We start from the raw sequence: 20,435 nt of genomic DNA on the forward strand, positions 1-20,435 counted from the left end.
CGAAACTTCACGCCAATAAATCATCAGAAATATTGCTGACTTGTGCGTCTCAAGTGCCCTCTTTACGTTCGTTCTAATGCCTGTTATTTGTCCGTGGATTTGCCTATATTTGGTGTTTAAAATGGAAACGTCGATTTTACAATCGATTCAATGAACACATGTCTCAAAAATCGAACAGGATTTTTTCACAAAAGCACATATGTCTATGTGCTCAATTTCATGTGGGAGTTAAAGACTGGCTGTATGTGATAGAAACAAAGTGTAGGAACTTATTAACATGTCTGAAATAAATTAAAAGAAAGAAAAGAAAGTAAATATGGTCTAAAGTTTTTGAATTGAATTGAATTATGGTCTAATTTGACTAATCTGTACTATTGCTCGTCCTTGTGTACACAGGTTCTCACTCACTGATGGCTTTGGCAACATATATAGTTGGACAGACAACATTTCCTGAGTTCAGTGTTGTGCTGATGTTGGATGATCTGGAAATATTATATTATGACTCAACCACATGGAAACCTGTCAGTCGCACTAAGAGTGATTCAAAATACTATGATGAGGAGCAAAGTGATGCTGGTGTTGTATTTAAAGATATGTATATTAGCATGAAAACTCGGGATTTTTATGCTAATGAACACCTCAATCACACAGATGGTGAGAACTATACATTATCATCATTAACAAATCATTTAATTACAGATGTAGCTTTCTATGTGTTTTATTAATTTTTTTAAAAAAGTCAATGTAAGAGGGTAATCATAGAGTCCAGAATATTCATTTTCAGTTCACTACATTTTTTATTGTGTCAGTGTCAGAGTGAGGACTAATAAAAATATTTTTTTATTTTATTTGAAGGTGTACGTGTGTATCAGAGACTTGCTGGATGTGAACTGTTGAATGATGATAAACCAGGTCCAATTCATTCCTGGGATGCTTTTGATGGGCAATATATGGAGGAGTTATCCTATTACCTGGAAAAAAACAATATCCATTTGAAAAAGCCATGGATGATATCATGGGACCACGTAGAAAAGCTTCAAATACAGTTTCTATTTGAACATGTTTATCATCCTATTTGCATTAAAACTTTGCAGAGGTACCTGCATTTGGAAAAGAACAGTGTGATGAGAAAAGGTGAGATTATCAACCTGATTAACTTCAGTATAATTAAGATAGAAAAAAATAATCAACAAATATGACCCAGACAGCAGTACTGACAGAAAATGAATGCCTCTGAATGCGTAATGAAACATGAGAACCATAAATAAATAACAACAGTAACACTTCTCATTATTCTCTGTAGTGAAACCCAGAGTCAGACTCATGAAGAAGAAACTCCCAGACTCTCAAGGGCTTCAGATCAGCTGTCTGGCCACTGGCTTTTACCCCCGTCACATTAACCTGACCCTGTTCAGAGACGATCAGCCTGTGGATGATGATCAGATCACAGGAGGACAGATTCTGCCCAACGGAGACGGAACTTACCAGATGAAGAAGAGTTTAGTGATCAGCGATGAAGAACTACGTGAAGGACATAAATACAACTGTACAATGAAGCACCTCAATCTGGACAACAAACTGAACATTATATTTGGTAAATAAAAATGCCCAAACCAGCAAGCAAACAAACAAAATGCCTTTTTTGATATCAACAACATAGATTTAATAATAATAAAAACTATTTCAGTGCATATCTTTAGCTTTTGTATTTATTTTCCTGTTTTTTTTTTATTCACCACAATTTCAGATACAGATAAATATGACCCAGGAGGATCCGTCATTCTGTCTGTAGTTATCAGTGTGCTGGTGTTAATGTGTGTGGCTGTTCTCATAACTGCACTCATATTGAGGACGACACGTGCTGCTGGTAAATGTTTTACAGTCCAGTTCACTACGTTTGATGCTCAATTAGAAAATGAAACCAAACATCATGTTCCTAGAAGAGGCTCTTTCAATGTTTACCGTATACAGTTTTGTGATTGTGACTTTTTATTCTGGTTTATTTCATCTTATTCAGGACAAGGCTCTGAGACGTCACTGAATAAATACTCCCCTACTCCATGTGAGTATACTATGTTTTAAATGAAGTCAGCAATATGTTCATTTTAAGTTTAATTTTGGAAAATGTGTAGAAATGGAACCAAATGAATGTTTTATTGATTTCAGCCTCCACATATGATGAAAATTGAGTCTATGTAATGCATTAAATTAAAAAATCAAGACAACACATGGGAAAATGAGCATTTTAGGGAGGTTCCAAGATGATTCCTTGATTGCACGTGTTTTGATCAGCTCTGCATTCCCAAATACTTAAACTGACTTGTAACAATGTAGCAAAGAACACTTTGAAAGATAGCTAACTCTAATAACACAATGATTTGTCGGACACAACAATGGGTGGATCTGAAAAAAGGAAAAGTGCTGGAAAGAAAGCTGGAAAGTCCAACCAAAGCGTAAATGCTAACACTGCTAGCAAAACTAGCAGCATCTCACATCCATACAAAAGGGAGAATCATCATGCCGACAGGACTTATTGAATGAAATTAATAATATCATATTTGCAATTAGTCAACAGGGAATATTAATCCAGTTTGTATGGGTTCCTGCCCATAAAGGAGTTGGTGGTAATGAGGAAGGAGACAGGCTGGCAAAAGAGGCTACTAAAGAAGAGGAAGTTCAATTAAGCATTCCACTCAGTAAATCAGAAGTTAAGGTACTCATTAATCACAAAGTTAATAAAATATGGCAAGCTGAATGGGATAAGGATAAAAAAGGTAGACACTTATACAGTATACAAAAATATATCTCAAGTTGCAAATATAGTTATTCAAACAGACAGGAAGAGGTTTGGTTTACAAGAATGAGAATAGGACATACTGGTTTAAATGACAGCTTATACATTTTACATAAACATCCATCTGGGAAATGTGAGAATTGTGGAGTGAGAGAAGATGTAGATCATGGTCTTTTAAGATGCATAAGATTTTCCAGACAAAGAGAGAAACTGAAAAGGGAAGTGAATGCAGTAAATAAAACATTTTCTTTAGAAACTTTATTATGTGAGCCTAGATCAGAAAACATCACTAATGCTATGATAACAGTTATCAAAGAAACACAACTAGCAAATAGGATTTAGGGAATTTTTTTTTTTTTTTTTGTATTTTTTTTTTGTGTGTGTGTGTGTGTGTGTGTGTGTGTGTGTGTGTGTGTGTGTGTGTGTGTGTGTGTGAATGACATCCATTTGATTGCACCTCAGTCCAGTAGATGGCGGTAATACACTTTGACTGTAAACTGCCAAAAAACTTAACAGAAGAAGAAGAAGAAAACTAGCAGCAGCACTCAGGTGGCCAAAACTTTTGTGAAGATCCCTTCCAGTGATCTGATTACTGACAACTTGCATGATTATCTCAAACAAGACACTGCTCCGGATTCATTTATAATATTTTTTAATTTACACTACTGCGTTTTCGTTTAGAAACGGAGACCTTTTGCTACGTTTGCACCTCCCGTCCAGACTAAGGCCCCGTCCACACTACTGCGTTTTCGTTTAAAAACGGAGAACTTTTGCTACGTTTGCACCTCCCGTCCACACTAAAACGGTAAAAACGGAGACCCAAAACGGAGAAGTTTAGAAACGCTGCCGACCCCGTTTTGCGTTTTGAATCTCCGGAGGGCGTTTTAGTGAAGACAGGTCAAAACGGAGGACTTTAGAAACGATGACGCAGAGGCTCACGCTCGGCTCTATGATTGGGTGTCATCAGTCATGGAGTATACACAGGTAATATTCTTTATATACTGTCTATGGTAATATTCAGTATCAGTAAACTCCACCTGCTGGAACAGTTTCTTACAGTAAGAAACTGCCGCGTCTCAGGCGCGGCTCGCGCGGTAAACGCGTGCATGCTAGAAATAGAACCGACGCCTATTTTTCATGCAACACGCAAGCGTGTTGGAAGCGTTTCCAGGCAAAATAGAATAGGAAAAGATGTTTAGGCCTATATGTCATTTTGACACAAATACATATGAACCCTCTACGCATAGTGGTCACTACAGTGGACAGCTATTAAAAAAGCATTTTCTTGAATTTGCACGGGTTTTTATGGCAAAGTTGCTCATCAATCTCTTCATTGGACCCTGGTGCATCATCCTATAAATTGCAACCAAGTGGCAAGCCTTTGTGTTTCGATTTTTTCCCCCTCCAAACCAAGATGGCCAAGGGTCAGTCAGACATGCCAAGTTGCTCCAGAATATCCACCCATTCCTTCTATCCTAGGAGACTCTTGTAGGTAAAAAAAATATTACAGCATCAAGCAATATCTAATGAGTCATATCACAGTAAAATTTTTCAAGTTTTGATTTTAGATTGAGAGAAAACTCTGATTAATCACATGTCCACTGTAGTGGACGTCATGCATGCAATGGCTATATTTCAGCTACAATTCATAATTATAATGTGAATATTGTTTTTGAAATTTAAAACTTAAAAACTTAATATGCATTGACTTTTTCTATTGTAAATAAATGTATTTGTATTATTAGAATGTAATTTTCATTGACATCGAAAAAAGTCATGTGATTACATAATGTATGACACTTGTAATGCATTACTTGTTAGATCAAAAAGTAATCTGATTTTATAATGCATGTTATTGTAATGCGTTTTTTTACTAATAACATCAAAAAGTAATCTGATTACGTAACATCAAAAAGTGATCTGATTACATAATGCATGTTACTTGTAATGCGTTTCCTTTCTCATAACATCAAAAAGTAATCTGATTATGTAATGTGCGTTATTGTAATGCTTTTTTTTACTCATAACATCAAAAAGTAATCTGATTACGTAATGCATGTTACTTGTAATGCGTTTCTTTACTCGTTACATCAAAAAGTAATCTGATTAGGTAATGCACATTACTTGTAGTTAATTACTTGTTAGATCAAAAAGTAATCTGATTAGGTAATGCATGTTACTTGTAACACATTACTTTACTTGTAACATCAAAAAAGTAATCTGAATGGGTTATGCATGTTACTTGTAATGCGTTACCCCCAACACTGATCATTTCAGATGAGATTGAAAAAACGTATCGCTAGGTTTTCTCAGAGGAGGGCTATGATAGAAATGTGCATGTCCATCTTGAACATAATCAGAATTATCAGCTAATAAGGGTAAATCTCCATACTCTGGTGCACTGGAGGGAGCATCTGAGTGGTTTCCACAGTTGTACCTTGACAGGCTGTAGAAAATTCTGATGGAATCACGTCCTCATATTCTGATATCATAGATACGCAAAGTGCAACTTGTATGAAGTTGTATGAAGCCATTGCAATATTTTGCATTTATATTTTTTGTATATATTTTATAGTTTTCACATTATTTTATATAATTGCATTGATTAGTTTGTTAAATTCACATACTTTATCTGTTTGATTATTGTCTTATATTTAATACAGTATATCTTCAGTTTAAACCAACCGCATGCTGTCCACTCAAGTGGACATCTGAAGATCTCTTTCAAAAATTTGAAAAAAATAAAATAAAAATCAATTCTTGTTTTTCATGCCCTAAGAGCAATAAAAACACATAGGAAAAAAAATCCTGACTGAGGTTATCATAATTCATAACTCATTACACTCATATACTCATATACTAATTCATAATTCAGGGTTAATAAATGACATTTTGATGTTTTGTTTTTTACAGTCTATGTTTGAAAGTCTCTAGGTTTACACCGGCACGCGCATGCCCAGTGTTGGTGAATGGTCTCGTGATCCGCGTTTTCAGTCGTTTTAATGTGGACGGAGATCAATTCTAATACGCAGCTAAAACGCTGGTGTGGACGGAGATCGTATTCGTTTTAATTCTCCGTTTCTAAACTAAAACGCAGTAGTGTGGATGGCTGATATGGATGAATTTATACTGGTGGAGGAAGAATTTCCATCTCTCCCTGAAACTCCAAACTCCTGAAGTCTCCAGCCCTAAGCAACATAGCACTGTAGACACACACAACGGTCATCCTCGCACAGATCTCAGAACTTTTCTGTGATAAAAAATGATAAAAAAAATGTAATTTGAAATTGAATTTCTAATTGAAAGTATTGTAGTGAACTGGCAAAAATTAGGAAAATTGGTGAGGATAAAATTTGAGGTAAAATTTCCATCTTCTAAAAAAGTAGAGGAAATTTCTGAAATGGACAAAACATAACTTGCTGAGCATAAAACAAAAATACTCCTTCAAACGTACAACTTAACTTTTGAAACTTTGTCCATGTTTAGCATGGGAATCCAACTCTTTAACAGTGTAAAAAACTCAGTATGCATGAAACAGCAATTCACCCCCCCTTTAAGTATTCATTTATGCTTACTCAACAATATATAGATATGCTCTCTGTTGTTTTCTTTCTTTTTTCTTTTCCTTTTCTCTTTTTTTGTAATTTCTATTGTATTATGTAATATGGAAGTTACTCATGCTATTTGCTGATAATAAAGCATAAAACAAATAGCATTTGCTTGGTGGATGTAATTTGGGTTGTTATGAAAATGAATGTAACATAGGTAACGAATGTTTAACAGTTATAAAATGTTTTAAAGAATATCACTTTATTAGTTTTCTTTTCTTGCTGGTCAAAAGGAGATTTGTGTTTTATCCAACCTGTTCTCACCATAGACTGTAAAAAAAGATGGACGACGCCCCTTCACTCTCTTCCATTGATCAGAACTGAAGCCGCCAGAGTCCCGATATGGCGCTGACATATTGGAACTTGAGTCTGCGCAGTAGCGATTTCGGGACCAGACCTGCGCAGTAGTGAGCAGGAAGTAAAGCCGCGAGATCAACGCTCCGCCCTCACTCTCGCAGAACGCACTCAGGGAGAGCGGATTCTGCTCACTTTTTTAAAAATTGATTGCAGTACGACAAGAGGCTTATTAAAATAAAGTAAATACAATCTCCTCAGTCCTCCGAAGATCCCGAAAAAAATGTCCGTTGGTGCTTCAGTGACTACTTCATTCGAGAACCTGTCAATCACAGCTGTCAATCATCACGTTACACCACCGCATCACGTAATTAACTAAAAAACAACTTATTTTTGAAACAGACACTTGAACTTACATCAGCGTGATAAAAACGACAGCAAATGAAAGAAATGCACCTTTGGAAAAAGATATTTGAAGTGTAATTTAATTGTTTAGTTGGTCTCGCGTCCCGTTGAATAACACGGGGAGGCGGGGCTTATGACCTATACTAGGACCAGCCACCGGGGGGCGATCGAGATGTTTTGGCTTCACTTTTCAGGGCTTGTGCGGCACGCTTGGTTCTCACTCGCAACTTCAAGGCATCTGATATTGTCACATGTCCAAGAAGAAAAATGTGCATCCTAGGATTCATTAGGGAAGTCATCCCTGATTGGTTTGATGACCTACCCCTAACCCCGCCCCTAAACCTACCCGTCACTGGGGTCTATGTAATGACTTACCCCAACCCCGCCCCTAAACCTACCCGTCACTGGGGTTAAGACCAATCAGGGATGACTTCTCTAATGAATATTAATGAGTCTTCCGCAACCACCCTGCAAAAAAAAAATTCGCAGCCCGGAGACCTGCAGGTGGGAGGAGCTTACGCCGCAAGTGGGAGGGGTTTATGCCGCAAGTAGGAGGGATTTCACAAATGTGTAAGTAGGAGGAGTTTACGCCGCAAGTGGGAGGAGCTTATGCGGAAATCCCCAAGCCGAGGACGGCGGTGAATCACAAGGTGTTTCTCAATGTCAAGGATACTTCCTTGGCAGGACTGGTCCTTCCAAGTCACTTCCTTCAGAGGCTAGGCGAGGCTCCTCTTTAGCATTCTGAGAACACGTTTTTCAACGGCTCTGGAAAAGGCTAGCAAGTGCACGTCATTGCGTCATTACGTCAATGAAAAAGAAAAACAGAGCGTTGCTATGGACGCAGTTCTGTTCACTCAGGCAATATAATCGTTTTTAAATCAATAAACTCCTTTTTAATCATAGTGATTCTTTGACTGTCAAGTGTGTTTAAACAGTGCGGGTCAATTGACCATAACATAATGGATGTAATTAAATTATTTTTTAAAACAAATATTTGGTAACGTAAAATATAAGTGTTACATTTGAAAGCATATTGCCCCGTTAACGCTCCGACTCCGTTAACGTCCGACATTTAACGTTAGAATTTTTTGAAAAAGATATAAGCTGCGCGCATAGGATTGTGGGTGATTTGAGAGCGCGAAGGCTACACATATGCATCCTTTCCTGTATATGGGATATTTTTCGAACGAAGGACTCAGTCCTTGGTTGAAATTCCGAGGATCCTCGACATTGGAACAGTCCTTAGACGGATGTCGATGACGTAGCATCCTCGAAATTCTGGCTTCCGAGGATCCTTCCTTGACATTGAGAAACGGCGACAGTCTATGCGGTGAATGAGTATGGCAGGAAGTAGCGACAGTAATGAAAATAAACGATCAAATATTATGTTCCTCATCATGGGCTGATTTCTTACAGCTTTGTTATTATTGTGTGTGTCCAATACCACTCACTGTCAATGATGAAGTCACGTCTTTACACCTTTTACCATAAGTGACGGTGTTTTAAATTCATCAGGCTAGGCTTTATTCAAGCATATTTCTGAATATTAGCTACATATTCTACAATATCAAGTAAATTAACATTAAAACGTGATGCAATTGGACTCAGTGAAGTGAGTGTGTAAATACATAAAAAACATTTGGCTAATGTAAAAAAAAAAAAAAAAGTTACCATCCATCTTTACTGCATAATTTTTTAAAATAGCAGACTAATGTTCTTCTGAACGTGTTCACCTCAGGGTGGATAATTTTTTTTTTTTTTTTTAAGAATAAAATCATGTACAAGTCACTCAGAATTGTTTGCAAAAGTGTTTATTTTATTTTATTATTTTTAGTCTTTTTTTTTTTATTTGTAAAGACACTATATCAGCTCATTCGAAGTGATCTGCATGCAGTGAAAACTGCAAAATCCAGGGTGGAAGGTTTCTGAATAAATGCCCTGGAGCTCGCCTCGCTTTCCCTTCCCAGCATAACCTGGTGGATACACAAGAAGCACAATAAGAACTAGGGTTTATAGTTGACATTGAACATTTACAAACATTAAGAATAATTTCTCAGCTCTGTAGGTCAATGCCATGCAAGTGAATGGTGTCCAGAACTTTTCAACTCCAAGGGATGACATAAGTAAATTAGATTTTTTAGTTTTCCTTTAGACTAACAACTAGTTTATTCATTACCAATTTACACAAAATGTACCAGGTGTGCAGCATTTGTACTCAAACCCACACTCCAAACAAGTGGATATTGAGTACATCCTCCAGAAGAGCTGTTTGTAGTGAGTCGACTTATTTTTCCAGCATGCAACACCTGAGGTGAAAAAAATGAACATAACATTTAACATTATCAATGATGTTCTTGTTATGCGTATTTTTTAATGTCAATATTTACTTTCTAGCCATAAGAAGTGTGCCTGATTCTTGAAATTGTCATCCCCAACTATGTCCCTGAACCTTGAGCAAGCCAATGACACAGGCATGTAGGCAGCATCTCCTTCTTGAAGAACAACTTCAAGAAGTATGTTCTTCAGCAACGCTCCTGATAACTGAAAAGATAGCAACAGTTAGCACCGTTAAAAAAATGTTAAAAAAACACATTATATAACATTATTCAACTATATTGTAGATGAAGCATGATGGAGGGTCATCGTCTTTTAACAGCTCATCCTTAAAGAAAAATATAAGTGGATTAAAATTGCTCTATGATACACATTTTAAATCATCATTAAAATTGATTATGCATACCTTGCTAAAAACAGAGGGCACAACTGGGGTTTTGTCTGCTAAAATGAAGTAATTTAAAATTAGCTGACCAATATTATAGTTACATATTTTGAAACCCAGCATAGTATATGTATTTTGTTTCATATCAAAGTTCTTACTTTCATATGCAAGTTCAGTTTTTTTTCTTCCCATAGGTTTCAGGGAGTGCAGAGCATTGTTCTTCTTCTGAAAGAGGATTAGAATAAAAAAAAAGTGATAAAATTATCCATGAATTTTTAATTTGACAAAAAAAAAAAATCAGCAAAATATAAAAAGCTGACAATACAAGCTACAACAGCTCATGCACATCTTTCACTGATAAGTGAACCTAAAACACAATAACATGAGTTTCACATTTATTTCACTGATTGTTATGAGTATACATTTTATAAAATAATTTCAATTACATTGCATTGTGGATTACGCATAAAAAAGCATAACTACAATGAAAACAAGTTTTAAAAGAATTGCATGCATTGTACAATTAAGTTAGGAGTTGTATCCTAATATCAAATCCATTTACAAAACGTTTAAGACATTTACTATTTGAAAATCAATGCAGTCCTAAAACGTACAAAAATTACACTGCCACAATACCTTATTATGGTCTTCAGAATCCATAATCTGGTGAGCAAATTGTAGAAATGGAATGCAGAAAAGATCTTGTCATGCACGTTACAGATTTTGTAATTTGTGTGCTACTAAAAAAACTACAGAAATTTATTTGGATACACTTTACCCTTATTCTTTTTTAATAAATCAAGACTAAAAACAGTGTACAAACGCCATTATGAAATGGTCTTTTTCAGAACTTATAATGTTTTTTTACAAAACTAAAAACTGTACAACAAGCTTACCCCTTCATCTCAACGACACGCTGAAACACGACAATGTGAAAGCGGTTTTCTTCTTTGTTTTCTGATGGATCGCAACAAAACTTACACATTACCGCCACCAACTGTGGAGCATAAACCAATAGCTACTACAACACAGGTGATACTAAATAAACCAATCAAAATCCTCTGGAAGTTTGTACAGCCCACTTGCGGCTAAAGCTCCACCCACTTGCTGCTAACCCACCCATTTGCAGCTGGCTCTGCCTGGACACATTTGTTTTTTTTGAACAATATATTTATTACATTTTCAGTTTACATATCACAACAGATTACATAATGAATAACAATCATGTAAAACACAGTAAACATTTTATACCCTGTTCTCCCACCCACCACTCCTCCCTGGAGAAGAAAAAAAAAAAATGGAAAAAATAATAACAAAAAAATAAAAATAAAATAAAATAAAAAGGATGTGTGTGTGTGTGTTGTTTTTAAAGATACCTAGATCAGGTAAGAAGAGTTTCACATTCCTATTTTGAAGATCATGATGCTACCTGGACACATTTGTGAGAAAATCGAGCCGAGAGATCTCATAAAAAGCCAAGTGTCTCACAATCATAACAGACATGCATTTGTATGCACTAGATTTGGTATTTGTTCAAAGGTTAGGCTACATGCAATTTGTAGGATGGTTTGTATTTATTTGTGAAACATTATCTAGGCTCATTTATTTATTTTTGCTCAAATGACCTTTGTACTTTTCTATTTTAACTGTGACAATATGTTTGACAGGGCAGTTTACGGTGACAGGATGCACGCGACGAAGTAGGATGTTCTAAAGCTTGCCCCTACTGTTTTGCTACACACCTTTGAGTACAAAATGAGTAGCCTACATACGTTTAGGGCGTAGTATAAGTAGGCGAATTGGGACGCAGCAAAAGTCAAAAAGAAAACGAAAGAGAACACGTCGCGAGGAAGAAAATGTCACTGTCCAACAGTTTACAATAGACGATAATGATCAAAGAACATCGTAGAAGTAAGCTACACAACACCTGTTTGTCTGAAGACCGATTTTGCATCGACTTGGAATCGTGTTAAGAAGGGACAAGCGCGAGCAATAACTGGATTCATTAATTTAAAGAATGCTCAAGGTTGCGTATCTGCTGTCATGCTTGACAGTTGTCAATGCAGGTAAGTTTATTTAATGCTTTCCTATCCACCTTATTTTGCTACGCGGAAGTAAGCTATTTTCTGTTAATGTGTGAGAAGAGTTAATAAATTGATCTTGCACGTTTGAGTGTGCGGCTGCTGTATTTTTACAATTTTCAATGTGTGAGAAGAGTAAAACTATTTGTGCTACAAACAAGTGTGTTTATAATTACGACAATACATATGGTAAGAAATACCAGTTTTGAGTGTTTGTGTCTATATAAACCTATAAACTAGCATGACATGCACAAGCATGAGGGTGCAAGTTGTTGTATCTTAATTGTGATGTTTAGCCACCTAACAGTTGTTTACAGTAGGATGGCAATTTATCATTTGTAGGTATTTCATTGTAATTTCTTATTTAGTTAAAACAACGATCAGATGGGGTTTTTTTTATTTAATTTTTTTTTTTTTTTTAAAGTCATACAAGTTTGGAGGGTGAGTAAATGTAAACAGAGTTTAATTTTGGGTGACCAATCCTTTTAATGTTGCAAGTTTAATTTTTTTTTTTTTTTTTTTTTTTTTTTTTGTGACATAGGCCTACGTAAACAATTGTTAATACGTGTGAAATATCTATTCATACGTGAATTGTAAAATTGCACAATGGCCGCTTGCTGCTTTCTATTAGATATATATATATGTGTGTGTGTGTGTGTGTGTGTGCGTGATATATATTGTTAACAGTGTTGAAGTATCATGGTCTTGCATAAACTCAACTCTGGTCTTGGCCTGAACTTTGACTCAAATTCTGTGCTACAACATTGCCTGTTAATTCTGTTTACCGTATGTTCTTTCATCCGTTATCAGCATGGATGAAAATACTGCAATAACCATCCAAATCTTCTCTCTCAATCTCTTGATTCATCCTGCCTATTTTTGCTTCTCTGTTTCACTGTTCTGCATCAAGTACAAGGTTCAGTATAAGGTTCTTAACAGAGGAACCTTACTTTTTTTTACCTTTTAACCTTACCTTACTGTTTTATTGTGGATGACAACTTTTCTAATTAACTTAGCAATTTATAATGTAATATTTATCACATGTATGATGTATATTGTTGTGGGTAACAAATAAACAAACATTTCTGAATAAGAGACAAATATACTAATTTACTTTGAGGTTTATTTTCTTGCAAGAAAAGGTCAGCAGTCATACAGTCACGAGTGACAGTGAGGGGAGGGCAGCTTTCCTCTTTTATAGACTCAACTCTCAGAATGTTGTCTCTCTAGTCTAAGCCAATGATTTTATTTTCAACCATATTCGTGACAGGAGGCTCTCTAACCCTCTTCTTTTCATATGATGGTCACACACATCTTAAAGATAAAATTTGTTCCACAATATTCATTTATAATGCCAGAGCCCAGAGGAAGATAAGTCTGGACTGGAATGTATAGTCATATGTTATGGTCTAATTTGACTAATCTGCACTAATATTTCTCATCCTTGTGTACACAGTTTCTCACTCACTGATGGCTTTGGCAACATATATAGTTGGACAGACACCATTTCCTGAGTTCAGTGCTGTGGTGATGTTGGATGATATGCAAATAGGATATTATGACTCAACCACATGGAAACCTGTCTATCGCTCTCACAATGATTCAAAAGACTATAATAAGGAGCAAAAGGATGCTGGTGTTGTATTTCAAAACCTGTATGATAGCATGAAAAATAGGGATTTTTATGTTAAGAAACACCTCAATCTCACAGATGGTGAGAACTAAAGCCTACATTATCAGCATTAACACATACTTAATTTAATAACAGATGTACTGTAGCCAGAGGTGTAAAGTCCAGGGGTCAGAAAGTAAAAGTCCTGCCATATGTTTATTACACCCATGAACTCAGCCAGCTGAATTAGTTCTAGCCTATATCTCCTGGCTGAAAAACTGCTAATTAGCAAATCCAGGTGATTGGAACAAAATACAGAGGAGGACTTTTACTTTCTGAACCTGGACTTTACACCTCTGACTGTAGCTTCTATGTGTTTTAATTATTTTTTTTAAACTTTTGATGTTGAAAAAGTGCAAAATATTCATTTTCAGTTTACTACATTTTATATTGTGTCAGAGTGAGGACTAATTAAAAAAACATTTTTCTTTTATTTTAAGGTGTACATGTTCATCAGAGAGTTGTTGGATGTGAACTGTTGAATGATGATAAACCAGGTCCACTTCATTTCTGCGATGCTTTTGATGGACAATGTATGGAGGAGTTCACCTATGACCTGGAACAAAACGATATCCATATGAAAAAGCCATGGATTATATCATGGGACCAAGTAAAACAGCTTCATATAAAGTATTTATTTGGAAATGTTTATCATCCTATTTGCATTAAAGTTTTGCGAAGGTACCTGCATTTGGAAAAGAACAATGTGATGAGAAAAGGTGAGAGAATCAACCTGATTAACTTCAGTATAATTAAGATAGAAAAAAATATATAATGAACAAATATGACCCAGACAGCAGTACTGACAGAAAATGTGTGCCTCTGAATGCGTAATGAAACATGAGAACCATAAATAAATAACAACAGTAACACTTCTCATTATTCTCTGTAGTGAAACCCAGAGTCAGACTCATGAGGAAGAAACTCCCAGACTCTCAAGGGCTTCAGATCAGCTGTCTGGCCACTGGCTTTTACCCCCGTCACATTAACCTGACCCTGTTCAGAGACGATCAGCCTGTGGATGATGATCAGATCACAGGAGGACAGATTCTGCCCAACGGAGACGGAACTTACCAGATGAGGAAGAGTTTAATGATCAGCGATGAAGAACTACATGAAGGACATAAATACAACTGTACAATGAAGCACCTCAATCTGGACAACAAACTGGACATTATATTTGGTAAATAAAAATGCCCAAACCAGCAAGCAAACAAACAAAATTTCCTTTTTGATTTCAACAACAAGATTGATTTAAACAAGATTTAATAATAATAAATACTATTTCAGTACATATCTTTAGCTTTTGTAATTATTTACTGTTTTTTTTAATTCACCACAGTTTCAGATACAGATAAATATGACCCAGGAGGATCCGTCAGTCTGTCTGTAGTTATCAGTGTGCTGGTGTTAATGTGTGTGGCTGTTCTCATCGTAACTGCACTCATATGGAGGAAGAGACGTGCTGCTGGTATACGGTCCAGTTCATTACATTTGATAAAATTAAACATCACGTTCCTAGAAGAGGCTCTTTCAATGTTTACCGTTTACAGTTTTGTGATTGTGACTTTTTATTCTGGTTTATTTCATCTCATTCAGGACAAGGCTCTGAGACGTCACAGAATAAATACTCCCCTACTCCATGTGAGTATACTGTGTCAGCAAAATGTTCATTTTAAGTTTAATTTTGGAAAATGTCTAGAAATGGAACTAAATGAACGTTTTATTTATTTCAGCCACCACGCATGATGAAAATTGAGTCTATGTAATGCATTCAATTAAAAAATCAAGACAACACATGGGAAAATTAGCATTTCGGGGAGGTTTCAAGATGATTACTTGATTGCACGTGTTTTGATCAGCTCTGCATTCCCAAATACTTAAATTGATTTGTAACATTGTTGCAAAGAAGACTTTGAAAGATAGCTAACTCTAATAACACAATGATTTGTCGGACACAACAATGGGTGGATCTGAAAAAAGGAAAAGTGCTGGAAAGAAGACTGGAAATTCCAACCAAAGCGTAAATGCTAACACTGCTAGCAAAACTAGCAGCAGCACTCAGTGGCCGAAACTTTTATGAAGATCCCTTCCAGTGATCTGATTACAGACAACTTGCATGATTATCTTAGACAAGACACTGATCCAGATGAATTTATACTGGTGGAGGAAGAATTTCCATCTCTCCCTGAAACTCCTGAAGTCTCCAGCCCTAAGCAACATAGCACTGTAGACAGACACACAACGGTCATCCTCGCACAGATCTCAGAACTTTTCTGTGATAAAAAATGATAAAAAAAATTTATTGGAAATTGAAAAAAAAAACTGCTGAATTTTATAAAGCATTTAGAAAGACCGTTGCTCCTTTTTTGTTCAAAGTTTTTATGGAGAGCCTTGAAAGAGCTTTGCTTCCTCCAACCCTGATGTGTCAAGGACTTATCACCCTCAAAACCAAATAAAGACCCCATTTTAATTGATAGTTGGCAGCCTAATACGTTGCTAAATAATGATTATAAAATAATTGCTTTTATCAAAAAGACTGAAATGTGTTTTAAACAATCTGATTTGTTTAAAAAAGAAAAAAGGCGCATCTTCAATAATATATAACGTTATAATAACGTTTGGTTTTGGACATTTTACATAGATCCAGAGCCGGCTTCAGACTGCGCTCAGCAGGGGGGCATTTATTTTCAATGGGTGGGCACTAGGTATGGGAATTTTTTTTCGGATATCAGATATCCTTTATTTATTATTGCTACTGCCTTTTCTGTTAGCTATTACCATGAAGTGATGCAAGTTGCAACCCATACAATAAACACATAAACCATTACACATTGTTGCAAGACGTGCAACTCTTAAGAAATTTGATTAAATAAGGGTTAAATTGGCCTATACAAAAAAATTACAAGACCGACTCTGACCACAGCTTTATTATAAACAAAGCAAACGAACATGCTCACAGTCTCTCACTGACAGGTCAGGATAGTAGTTTAACTGCTATCTCACTGGCGGAAGAGAGAAAAAAAGCTACACATCTTTATTCTGCTTTGCTCTAACATAAGCGTTCACAGTAGCCTACTATTAAAAAAGCATCATGTAACGTTAGTTACCTTCATCAAAACAAATTAAAAACACCCACAACATACACAGAGATTATTCTACAATTTCCATTTACAAGGAAATATAGGCTAAAACAGCTGTTTCTCCACGGCGGGAGTGACATTTCAGGACAACGGACAGCGCAAAACTGAACTAAATATAGGCCTACTAAACTATTATTAGTCTCATCATCACAACATAACGTGACAACACAATATAGTGAACTTTGACAGTACATAATGCCAGTTAGATAAATACACTAACAACCGGCCAGCATGAAACTTTAAATTTAACTTGCAGTTAGAAGAGCTGAAGACGCCGCTTGTGAGCTGATTGGAACTTCCTGAGAACAGCGTCCTTCCATTCACCACAACACTTTTTTGTTAAGTCCTTCTCGAATGCAAGTTGAACTAGTCTGGCCTTTCTTGTGTGAAGCATGCTCCTTCTGTGTTCTGAAAACACATTTTTGAGCGTGGAGAACGAATTTTCGCAGGTCGCGGTAGAAGCACCAAATACCAAAGCCAGTTGGAGTGCCGTCAACGCAGTGGGCATCGCCTTAAGCGTTTTGCAATGTTTGGACAACAGTCTCTGAACTGTCCATTTCTCCTCTGAGTCGTCTTCCATTTGGGACTGGAGAAATCGACGTGCGACGCAGAACTCCGACTCCACTATCTCCATTCCTGCTAAATCCATAATGTGTTTGAGTTTTTTCACATCCAGAAAACTTTTATTTTCTGGGTCAAGAGCTTCCAATGCACTTATCAGCTTCCCATTGCGCTCGCTGAAACGCACATCCATTTCTCCAAGTACGGCATCAATTGCACTGAAAAAAAGTCTCTTCAGCTCTGACTTGTCGTTATTTGTGTCGTTTTGTCCCACACTCTCCTCAAGAACGTACTCCTCCAGGTTCCTGTTCATAACACGTCTCCTTTTGCTGGGTTGTATGGGCTCGTTGTTGTTGGTAGCAGTACTCCATAGCTCGGTAAATGCATCATCGCATCTCAGATCACGAACACAGTCTATCGCACTGTGCACGAGTTTCACTGCATTCAGTAGGTCCATTTCCTTCGCCTGTAGCTGTTTGTTAGGCGAGTCCAGAAGCAGTAATATCTTGTGCACACTATGTCCAATGAACACAAAGCTGCGCTCCTTTATCTGGTGTAAAAGGCCAGTTGCCAGCACTCTCACTTCTGATCCAAAGGCCCGAGAGCTGCTCGTCTTTGACAGTACCGCAATGATATCCTCCAAGTTTTTAAGGATCACAGAGACCGTTGCTAGATGGCCTGTCCAGCGTTGGTCAAGGAGGCGCTTCAGGGTATCACCTTTATAGTGAGTGGAAACGGTGGGCTTTCTCAGGAAATTATAAAGCATGCCACACACATTAAAGAAGTCACCAATTGCTTCTTCAGCCGACAGAGCATGGACGACCACAAGGTGCAGCTGGTGGTTAAAGCAGTGGATGTAAGGGATTTCTCTGCCAAGTCTATCCTGTAGCAGTTTTTGGACTCCTCCGTGTTTCCCAGACATGAGGGATGCACCGTCATAGCACTGACTCAATATCTTTGCACTGCTGAGCCCCGCTTTTTGAAGTTCTTGTAATATGGTGTCAGTGAGTGTCCCTGCGTCCCCAGCTTCTGCAGTGGCCATGGTAAGCAGACGTTCTGTCACCTTACAACTGTCCTCTGATATGAACCGGATGACTATTGAAATGTTCTCACACCCAGTGGAGTCACGAGTCCCGTCAACTTTGATCGTGAACCACTGCGAGCCTATGTCACGTACAATAGCATCCGTTATGACACTGCTCATTGCCTCAAGTAGTTCGTTTTGTATTTCGTGACATGTGTATGTTGCGTTGCGAGGTATTGTTTTCACGACTTTAACCAGCTGCTGGTCTTTCCGGAGGGTGTATTCAAATAGAGAAAGGAACAGTCCACTCCCCCCCTCTGACATACTATCAAAGGCATCTAGCTTACCTCTCAAAGGTAGTTGATTTGTTGCCAGAAACTCCAAAATGTCAATAATGGCAGACATGTAGTATCGGTTCCTTGAAAGCTGCTCTGTGTTAATCAATTTGGAAATCTCTGTGTCCGTCTCTGTGCGTTTCCCTCGTTCCCTCCAAGCGGCAACGCATGTCAGGTGCTCTTTGGAAGTGGCATGTTTATGGAAGCCTTTGTTGGATTCGTTTGCATGCTTCCAGTTGCAATATCCCTTTGTGATAAAAACTGAATCAACATTGGTATATGCTGTCGCTGACCGAAATTTCCTACAAGGAAAACAAAAAGCGCTGTCTGTGTTCACAGAGTATTCCAGCCAGTCTCTTCCATGGTACCATGTACTCACAAATGAGCGTTTTTTCCCATTATAAAGGCGGCTTGGATACTTGTCCAGTTTCACCTGGTTGGGCTTTTTGTCACCGAGATCCTCAGGTGGACCTTGAGGTGTAGGAAGGTCTGGTCCAAATGTAGTGGAGCTGGAGCTACAGGTGCTAGCTTGGGAAGCTGCGATGTTAGCGGCCACGCCGCCGCCGCCGCCGACCACAGAGTCACAAATAGCCGGGCTGTTGTCGTTGTCTTGTTGTATGGGGTCAGCAGAATCGTTAATCGACGTGGAAGGAGAAACTGTGGTTTTGAACCATTTTCTAATGTCCATTTTTGGACAGTTTTCATCTGTTTGCTTTGTTTTGAATGCAGCCAGGAATATTGCGCCAACTGATTTCATTCATGTATTAACGTGCAAGTGATTGGGGGGGCGGCAGGGGGGTTTCCTCACTGTGGTTTTATGTTGGCTAAGCGCTTTATTATATTTTCAGCTAATGAGCAGTTTGTTGACATATTTTTATTATTTCTCACTAAAATGTAAATTAAACTGATATTATTTTGTAAATTATATCATAATTCAATTTGGGGGGGCATAAAAGACATTTGGGGGGGCATTGCCCCCTAATGCCCCCCCATACCGCCGGCAGTGCATAGATCTCTAATGATTGTTTTGGACTATTATAAAGATTTCGAGTCTTTAGGAAAGCCCTTTAAAGGGAATTAAAAGGAATCAATACCAAAGTGATAAGTCAGTTAGCCGATGACACTGCCTTGTTTCTGAAGGATGTCTCTCGAGTAGCTATTGCATTAGAAACTCTTAAGCCCTTTTCCAAAGCCTCAGGTCTTTATAATATCAATTAATGTGAGCTGCGTCCAGTTGGCGACTGCTTGGAGTCCTCAATTTGTAACATTTATGTAAGAGAAAGCATCACCTTTTTGGGGGTTAAAATAATTTGATAATAAGAGGTGCCCCTCCATTTTTTGCCTCAAAAGACATGCAAAGTTGAATCATTTGTTTCTGAGAGATCTGTTACTCAAGGGAAGAGTTCTTCTCACTAAACCAGAAGGTATTTCTCGCTTATCATTTGCTGCTCAGTCACTTTATGTTGACAAACACACATGTAAATTAATTGACAGAATATGTGAATTTGAATGAAAAAACAAAGTTCACTACTAAGAAATCAGTAATATTAAATTCATATGATAAAGGTGGTCTACATTTTATAGACTTTAGTTCTCTGAACAATGCTTTTAAAATAAACTGGCTTAGACAATATTTTCAAAACCCATGGTCTGTTTGGAATATAATCCCTATCATTTAGGTGGCAAAGAATTTCTTTTAATGTGCAATTATAAAATTGAAAAACTTCAAATTAAACTCTCTAAATTCTATCATCAAGCACTTGCTGCTTGGAGTCTCAATTAAGTATTCATTTATGCTT

At 37.2% G+C, this 20,435-nt stretch overlaps 3 protein-coding genes across 5 annotated transcripts; 2 read left to right on the forward strand and 1 right to left on the reverse strand.

The window, feature by feature from the left end:
* Positions 1 to 402: 402 nt before the first annotated feature.
* On the forward strand, positions 403 to 1,199 carry LOC307173165 (uncharacterized protein; the record flags this gene model as incomplete). The annotated part of the gene is made up of 2 exons (XM_079896053.1): positions 403 to 654; positions 856 to 1,199. Exons 1-2 carry the CDS (start codon positions 411 to 413, stop codon positions 1,197 to 1,199), a joined length of 588 nt encoding a protein of 195 aa, XP_079752179.1. The 5' UTR covers positions 403 to 410.
* Positions 1,200 to 8,952: 7,753 nt separating this feature from the next.
* LOC307173553 (uncharacterized protein) lies at positions 8,953 to 10,815 on the reverse strand. 2 transcript variants are annotated; one of them, XM_079896752.1, is made up of 7 exons: positions 10,717 to 10,815; positions 10,457 to 10,483; positions 9,979 to 10,045; positions 9,842 to 9,879; positions 9,489 to 9,642; positions 9,297 to 9,407; positions 8,953 to 9,074 (listed from the first exon to the last, which is right to left on the reverse strand). In XM_079896752.1, the coding sequence occupies exons 2-7, from the start codon at positions 10,478 to 10,480 to the stop codon at positions 8,962 to 8,964; spliced, it is 507 nt and encodes a 168-aa protein (XP_079752878.1). In that variant the 5' UTR covers positions 10,481 to 10,483; positions 10,717 to 10,815; the 3' UTR covers positions 8,953 to 8,961. The 2 variants fall into 2 exon arrangements, 1 of the variants encoding a protein (XP_079752878.1); XR_013823875.1 differs by lacking the exons at positions 9,489 to 9,642; positions 9,842 to 9,879; positions 9,979 to 10,045 and having other exon boundaries at positions 10,717 to 10,753.
* A 667-nt stretch (positions 10,816 to 11,482) lies between these two features.
* LOC307173536 (major histocompatibility complex class I-related gene protein-like) lies at positions 11,483 to 16,690 on the forward strand. 2 transcript variants are annotated; one of them, XM_079896720.1, is made up of 8 exons: positions 11,643 to 11,886; positions 12,712 to 12,817; positions 13,358 to 13,615; positions 14,014 to 14,292; positions 14,466 to 14,756; positions 14,916 to 15,044; positions 15,173 to 15,217; positions 15,310 to 16,690. In XM_079896720.1, exons 3-8 carry the CDS (start codon positions 13,372 to 13,374, stop codon positions 15,330 to 15,332), a joined length of 1,011 nt encoding a protein of 336 aa, XP_079752846.1. In that variant the 5' UTR covers positions 11,643 to 11,886; positions 12,712 to 12,817; positions 13,358 to 13,371; the 3' UTR covers positions 15,333 to 16,690. The 2 variants fall into 2 exon arrangements, with proteins under 2 accessions (XP_079752845.1, XP_079752846.1); XM_079896719.1 differs by lacking the exon at positions 12,712 to 12,817 and having other exon boundaries at positions 11,483 to 11,886.
* Positions 16,691 to 20,435: the final 3,745 nt, after the last annotated feature.

Source organism: Squalius cephalus, assembly GCF_949319135.1.
Source record: "Squalius cephalus genome assembly, chromosome: 16".
NCBI lineage: Eukaryota > Metazoa > Chordata > Actinopteri > Cypriniformes > Leuciscidae > Squalius > Squalius cephalus.